General features: G+C 46.8%; 1 protein-coding gene across 1 annotated transcript in view; it reads left to right on the top strand.

Annotated features, from left to right (window-relative positions):
- The window catches only part of LOC111963004 (spectrin beta chain, non-erythrocytic 1), a 97,563-nt gene that overhangs the window by 43,834 nt on the left and 45,685 nt on the right, over positions 1–8,044 (top strand). The window contains exons 22-26 of the mRNA XM_070443299.1: positions 1,219–1,421; positions 2,459–2,549; positions 2,781–2,927; positions 6,372–6,584; positions 7,153–7,325. Of these exons, the coding sequence (XP_070299400.1) occupies positions 1,219–1,421; positions 2,459–2,549; positions 2,781–2,927; positions 6,372–6,584; positions 7,153–7,325 (827 nt within the window). The remainder of the gene's footprint in view (positions 1–1,218; positions 1,422–2,458; positions 2,550–2,780; positions 2,928–6,371; positions 6,585–7,152; positions 7,326–8,044) is intronic.

The following is an 8,044-nucleotide window of genomic DNA, read 5'->3' as shown; positions in this document are numbered from 1 at the left end:
GAGTCATAAGGCTCAAGTCCAAGTCAAGTCACGAGTCATTGGTGTTAAAGTCAAAGTCGAGTTGCAAGTCATCATATTTGTGACTCGAGTCTGACTCGAGTCCAAGTCATGTGACTCGAGTCCACACCTCTGGCAACTTCTGTCGGCATCCTAAGATTCAACTTGAATAAACGTTTGGAGGTAAGGACGACAGCAGTGGTGTACCCTACGGGCTATACATTTATCACTTATTTTTATRTCTACAGTACATAGCACATTGATGTGAATCACGCTGATGTTCTCTCATTTAGCTATTTGTGCCTGATGGATTGTGGCTTTTATGGATGGCTGTTCACAAATGTATATGTGTATTTTAACCCAATAATTGTTGAATTGAAGTTTAAGCTGCCTATCAATCATTGTCCCAGCCTATGGATTCAAAGTTTGAGGGAGTTCCTCTCTTCTACACTCCTYCGTAGAATTGTGCTCCATACTATCAACAACTAGTTTATTGTTTATTGCTCAATGTAATTTGTACTGATTCCCCCCAAAATCCATAAGCCTAACGGACACATGCTCAAACTCGTACACTTTTGATAGACTTAAATGAGCAATCTGTAGTTGATACATTMATTTTTGTACTTATAAATTAATGATTTCCTTTTTTAAATGTTTTTTTAAATTTAACTAGGCAATTCAGTTAAGAACAAATTCTTATTTACAATGACGGCCTACCCCGTCATAAACCTGAACGATGCTGGGCCAATTGTGCGCCACCCTATGGGACTCCCAATCACGGCCGGTTGTGATACAGCCTGGAATCAAACCAGGGTGTCTGTAGTGACGCCTCTAGCACTGACATGCAGTGCCTTAGACCGCTGCACCACTCTTAAAAGGAAAGTAATCCGATTACATTCCTCAGGTTGGGTAATCCAAAAGTTAYATTGCTGATTAGAATTTTGGACAGGTAACTAGTAACTGTAATGGATTACATTTAGAAAGTAACCTACCCAAGCACATGGCAAATAAAGTGAACATTTGAAACATGGAATGTAAATGGAGTTAAAAACCCAATGGAAATGGATAACTGTACAGCAGAAAATAAACTATGTGACTGAAACACTGATTTGTTTGTGACAGTATGGCTACAGCAATACACACTGACAAGCCTGACACCCTGGACGGAGCAGATATTTGATKGATGGATTAATTAATGAATTGTTTGTCACTCTGTGGCAGGAGTACACTTTGGCCCACACAGACAAGCACGACACCCTGGATGGAGCCGAGCAGGCCCTAAAGAAGCACGAGGACTTTGTCTGCACCATGGACGCCAACATGGAGAAGCTTGCCAGCACACTTGAGGGGGGACAGAGATTGGTGAACAGCGGGAACCTCTACTCCCCCAAGGTCCAGGACAAGATGGACTCCATCCATGACAGGTCGGTCTTTTTCTGAAATAATATTTGCTTAATTACCTTAATAACGAAAATGGGAAGCAAAATCACCCTCCAAAAGACATCAGTTTTCTTTGAAAAGACAGGACAGTTGAAAATAAATCAAATAAAACATCTTAGTATATTATCCATAAATGAATATAAATGGCCCCCTCTTTTATTCTTTTGATTCGAGTGTCAGTCATGGGTTTACAATGGGTCACCCTCTATCTGTCTGTACTTCCACGGAAAACATCTCTACACTGCACTACCTGACCTATTGACCTTTACTTGTTCTCCAGGAGCAGCTTGGTCTGTTCCCTCAGTAGTGAGTGTTAAGCACATAGAGTAGTTCAGCTAGCTATTATCCTGCCACTCTCAGGAGAATGAAACACATAGGGATGTGTCCCAAATGGCACCCTATTCCCTACATAGTGCATTACTTACTACATACTGTAAGTGGACTATAAAGGGAATAGGGTGCCATTTGGGATGCAGACATACTATAGAGTAGTTCAGCAAGCTATTAGCCTGCCATTTTGAGTCAGCTAGGTCAGCAATACAACACTACATTGTTCCAGTAGAGGGGGAGAGAGCAAATGGATGCTCTTTCTCCCATTAACGTACGCCATCACCATCTGATCCGATTCCACTCTAAGGGAGACAGGAGGGGGGCACCAGAYGCCTGCTATGATGGGTATTGATCCCAGAGAGAGTGCTCTTCACTGGGTTGCTTCAAAGAGCAGGGGCTGTAATTGGAAAGGCTCAGTAGGGGATTGCATGTGTTTTTTACTTCTGAAGGTAAACACCCCACCATCGATCTCTGTTGTCGGGACCTGGGTCGTGTTCATTAGGCACCAAACRAAAGGAAATGGACTGAAACAGAAAGGGACTACCTGGAATGAGATATGCTCATTTTTGTTTTCTGTTACAAAATGTTTTTATAATGCTTTCCGTTGTGTRCCCTACTGAACACAACCTTGCGGATATGGGAGTGAGTGTAATGTGTTATTCTGTTGTGCCTCTGTGTGTTTGATCTGCAGGTACATCAAGAACCGAGGCAAAGCCAACGAGGTGACAGGGATCCTCAAGGATAACCGTGATCTTCAACACTTCCTGCAAAACACTCAGGATGTAAGTTATTTGATTCATTTTCTGGGGACACAATAGATAGATGTGTTCCTGTCTACTTCTTACTAGTGTTCCTGTCTACTTCTTACTTCGTCTTCTACTTCTTGTCTGTGCTGACTCTGTATTGCTCTCCCTCTCTCCATCCTCTCCCTCTCTCCATCCTCTCCCTCTCTCCATCCTCTCCCTCTCCACCTCTTCCTCCTCCACCCGTCATCCCTCCGTCTCTCTCTCCAGCTGACTCTGTGGATAAACGAGAAGATGTTGACTGCTCAGGACGTGTCGTACGACGGGGACAGGAACCTTCACACCAAGTGGAAGAAGCATCAGGCCTTCATGGCTGAGCTGGCCTCCAACAAAGACTGGCTCAACAAGATAGACCAGGTGTGTGTATGCTTCCCTCCTTCACTCTGTCCTCTCTTCCTCTTTTCTCTCCTTCATCTCTTTCCTTCCTTCCACTCTGTCCTCTACCTCTCTCTTCCTCTCCCCTCTCTCTCCTTCTCCCCCCTCTCCTCCCTCTCCCTTCCATCTTTCCTCTCCTTCGTCCTGACTGGCTTGTCATCAGCAATCATGTCGAGTTCTGCTTCACTATCAGGCTTGCCTCGTACAGCATCGTTGTAGTACTGCTGGCGGTTAGATCCATTGCAGCGGTCTCTCTCTTACCTCTATCTGTAGCCTGCACACCTCCTTCAGCTCCTTCACTGGAATTGAAGCAATACAGGTTTTCTATGCCCTTTATACGATGCTTTACAATATGAAACAGAAACACAAGTCTCAAAACAAAACAACCGAATACAGGTTAAAGGCATAGGAAAAGGGAGAGGTATGTGTGTGAACAAGTGTGTGGTTGTGTGTGTGTGTGTGTGTGAGTGTGTGTGTCGTGTGTGTGGTGTGTCGTGTGTGTGTGTGTGTGTGTGTGTGTGTGTGTTGGTGTGTGTGTGTGTGTGTGTGTGTGTGTGTGTGTGGTTTTGTGTGTTGTGTGTGGTAGGTGTCAAAATCAAATAAATTTTATTTGTTCAATCAATATGGTTAAGCAGATGTTAATGCGATGACGAAATGCTTGTGCTTCTAGTTCGCTGCAGTAAACAAGAGTATCTCAATGTTTAGGATGGCTGTTAAATTCTGATGGACTTGAGGAAGAAGCTGTTTTCAGTCTCTTCGGTCAGCTTTGATGCACTGTACTGACTCTGCCTTCTGATGAATAGCACGGGTTGAACAGGCAGTGGGGCTCGGGTGGTTGTTGTCCTGAGTGATCTTTATGGCCTTCCTGAATCGGGTGTGTAGGTGTGCTGAGGAGGTAGTTTACATGCGGGTGATCACAAGCTGAGGAATCTCTCGATTGTGCATGCTGTAAAATTTGTGAGTGTTTTGGTGACAAGCCCCCAATTTTTTCAGTCTCTGAGGTCAAGAAGGGCGTTCTCACACGCTGTCTGTGTGGGTGGACAATTCATTTGTCCCGTGATGTGTACGCCCCGAGGCACTTAAAACTTACTCCTTCCACTATGTGTGTGTGGAGGGGGAGTAGATGTTTGTTACCTACCCCACTGGGGGGGCCGTCAGGAAGTCAGTACCCGTTGCAAGGGGGGTCGAGACAGGGTCTCGAGGCTTATGACGAGTTGGAGGGTATATTTGTGTGTTTAAATGGCTGAGCGCTGTATGATCGTGACGCTTTATTCTCCATAATAGGTATTCTCTGGATCGATGGCTGTAGGCAGTGTGCGAGTGTTGTTCGACCTTGCGCCGTCTGTTACCTTATTGGGGCGGTAAAAGCAGGATTGGTGTGGGTGCTTAGTAGGTGTCAGGCTAGGGTGGAGGTGATATGTCCTTGACTAGGTCTCTCATGGCAACTATTTCATGATTGACAGAAGTGAGTGCGCTACGGGCGCGTAGTACGTTTGCTAGTTAACCTTAGCTTTTCTTGGGGAACAGGATAATGCACGCCTCTTGATGCATGTAGGGAACAGCAGTTACTGGAAGTAGGATGATTGTTGAATAATGGTCTGTAAACAGGACCAGCAGCGGTCTGGCATGCTCTGAGGGAGAGGCTGGGACTGCAGTCTGGCCTGCAGCCTGCTCGGGGTTAACGCGTTTAATGTTTTTGGCTTCACGTGTGGTGCAGTTGAAGGAGAGGCCCGCAGGTTTTGACTAGCGGCGCATGTCAGTGGTACTGTATTGTCTCAACAGGGGCAAAGAAGTTGATTTAGTTCTGTTGGGAGCAACGACAATCTGGTCAGCCGACGGGGTTGGTTTCTTTTTGATATGTCCGTGATTTGATGTAGCACCCTGCCCACATACCTCTTGTGTTGAGCACGTTGAAGTTGCAACTCTTACTTTTGTCTCTATACTGACGGAGCTTGTCTTTTTGATTGCTTGCAGGAGGGGATAGCTGTACCTGTTTTGTATCTCGCGTCATGTTATCGTCACCTGCCCTGATTATAAATTAGTGGTTTCGCGCTTCTCAGTTTCGGTGGCATGCTGGCCATCAATCAGGTTTCTGGTATTGCGGATGTTTTAATAGTTGCTGTGGGTACGACATCGCCATATGCTAATATAAACATCGCTCAGCCGAATCACGTAGTGTGTGTCCGTGGAAGGCTGCTAGGGGGAGGAGGACGTTCCATATAAATGGTGGAATGAGAGTTCAACATGAAATGTAACAACGGGCACATGGAAAACCACACTTGTTTGATGTGTTTTGATACACATTCCTTTGGCTCCATTCAGCATATATTATGATGTTCCTCCCTCACAGTCTCCAACTGGTGGTGATGCGCAACAAATAGATCTCCAATAGCTTCTGCCTCGGCGCCCTCCTCCTGTCAGCGGCTTGATGCATCTCGCCACCTCGCAACACCTCATCCAAGCCGCGCTGGTGGCCCTTTCATCTCTTGTAACGGTCTGGTTCTTCTTCAAAGCAATATGGACCGTATCCTGAGAGGTTGACTGCCATGTTCAGTCTGAATCGCAAGGGCACTCTGCTCTACCAGGTACCAGGAACTCATTTGAGACCGGCCAAGAGGAGCAGAGCACAGAGAGAGGAGAGAGAGAGAGAGGGAGATAGAGTAAGAGAGAGAACTGAAAGAGAAGGCAACCGAAGAGAAGATTAGAGAAAGAAAGACAGAGGAGAGAGAGTAGTAAATGAGAGCGAAAGATAGATTGAAGGGAAAGAGAGGACCGAGAAGAGAGAGAGCATAGAGCAGAGAGAGAGATGAGAGAGAAGAGATTAGAGTAGAGAGAGAACGAAAGAGAGAGAGCGAAGAAAGACAGGAAGAAAGAAGAGCGAGAGAGAGAGAGAGAGAGAGAGAAGAGAGAGAGAGGAGGAGAAGAGAAGAGAGAAGAGAGCCGAGAGAGATGAAGAGAGAGAGGATACGAGCGAAAGAGAGAGAGACTGAGAAGAGAAAAGAGAGCAGGAAAGATACGAGAACAAGAGGGAGAGAAGAGAGAGAACGAAGGGAGAGAGAGAGAGAGAGACAAGGGAGAGAGAGAGAGAAGAGAGAGAGAGAGAGAGAGAGAGAAGAGGGAGAGAAGGAGAGAGAGAGAGAGAGAGCAGAGAGAGAGGGGAGAGAGGAGAGAGAGAGAGAGAGGTTAATTGCAGAGAGGAGGAGGAGAGAGAGAGAGAGAAGACGGAGAATAAGAGACAGAGAGGGATGGCAGTGGAGGGATACACAGTGTTACATGTCAGCATTTCTCTGAGAAAGCAATTCTTGACAGGTTTCAGATGTACAACCCATGCTATAATGGGGGTTGACGATTAACTGAAAGGCATCCTCCAATCTCATCAGCAGGTCCCGGGCTAGGAAACTGATTTGCACCTTGGTCTGCCTCCAGCTTGCTCCCTGCGCTGGGCCAGGGGGTGGAGGAGCTGCTGGGAAGTCCTCTGGGATGGCCTTGTCAGCCTCCAGTCCGCTGGTCCTCCGCTCCGGGCTGGAGCACCATGCTTCTGGAAGCCCTCCCTTGGAGGTCACTCCAGCTCCCTGCCTGGATTGCAGCAGCAAGTGTTCTCTGGTTGCTGGAGAAGTGGGGGGTGGGGGCTGGCAGAGGGTTAGAGCCGGCTTAGGGCAATAGGCACAATTTTTTTTCTTAAAGAGCAGATTGGAAAGCAACAGTACAAGGGGGTCACCAGGGCAATGGATGTCCAGGTTGAAGGTACAAATTGAACAGGCTCCAGAATCAGGGGACCAATTTTGACAGACACACCCTCCACAACATCAGACAACCTCCAACAGAACCCCTCCACACACAACACACTCCCAAACACACAGACACACCCCCACACCAAGACATACCTCACATACAGACACCCTCCAACAGAACACCTCACAAGCATACATCTCCATAACAAACACTCCACACAGGACACCCCTCCAACAGAACACCCTCCACACAGACCCCTCCAGAACAGCAACCCTCAACCCGACCACCTCACAAACAGACACACTCCAACAGACAACCCTCCAAGACACACTCTACACAGAACACCTCATACACGCACACCTCACACAGACACATCTCACAAGAATACACTCCACGCACACACCCTCACACACAGCCCTACCACAGACACACCCTCACACACCAACGAACAACCTCAAAAGACACACCTCGACAGCAACACACCTACGACAACCCCACAAGAACCTCTCTAGACACATCACTCACCACCGACACACCTCCACACCACAGCACCCTCAACACATATTGGACCACCCTTAACGAACACCTCTCACGACACAGCCTCCAGACATACTGGTGCTTCTTGAGCAGGATGTTGGCGTTGGTGAGGTCTTGACTCGTCGTCTCCTGTAGTCTTCTGCAGCTAGCCAGCCACTTTTCATGTCGGCTGAATGGTCAACGATGGAGCGGTTAGCATAAACAAGAGACGGCTTGTCTAGGGGTGCTTCCCGTTGTCCAGCAGCTCATGCAGTTGGCCAGACGCACCGTCACGATTGGCGAAATCAGCGTTGGAGTATAGTTCCTGACCTCCTGTTGGATGTTGAATGATCAGGGGATTAGGAAAGCAATTCGGAGAAAACTTCTTATTTTATAGATCATCAGCTTGAGAAAAGCAGGGTACTGTATGATAGGATTAGGATGGGATAACACTGATTATGTGATAGACAATGTCCAGACATGCTACAAACAGGGTCCTGCCTTGGGCCCATTTGTGGTTCTAGCCACGTGCTTTACATTGCATTGCGTTGCTGTTGGGGTTAGGCGGGTTTTGTAAGCACTTTGCTGACAATCTTTATGTAAAAAGGCTTTATCATACACTGTGGAAATTGATTGATTTCTTTACATTTTTCGTCATATTATTAATCAGGTAACAAAATCAGAAGCGAGTTTGTCTAATCCTTATGAAGAGAAAGCGATGTATGTTAGAGGTAATTCAGGGGACAATCTGATTATTAAGATTGATTAGCAGGATTAACGTGTAATAGCGGGAGTGTTAGAGACAGGCTCTGATGCATGTAATATGTCAGCTTACACCCAACCACACACCA

The sequence above is a fragment of the Salvelinus sp. IW2-2015 genome, linkage group LG4q.2 (assembly GCF_002910315.2).
Source record: "Salvelinus sp. IW2-2015 linkage group LG4q.2, ASM291031v2, whole genome shotgun sequence".
Classification (NCBI taxonomy): Eukaryota; Metazoa; Chordata; class Actinopteri; order Salmoniformes; family Salmonidae; genus Salvelinus; species Salvelinus sp. IW2-2015.
The sequence above is the reverse complement of the archived record's forward strand: the minus strand, read 5'-3'. Positions and strand labels throughout refer to the sequence as shown.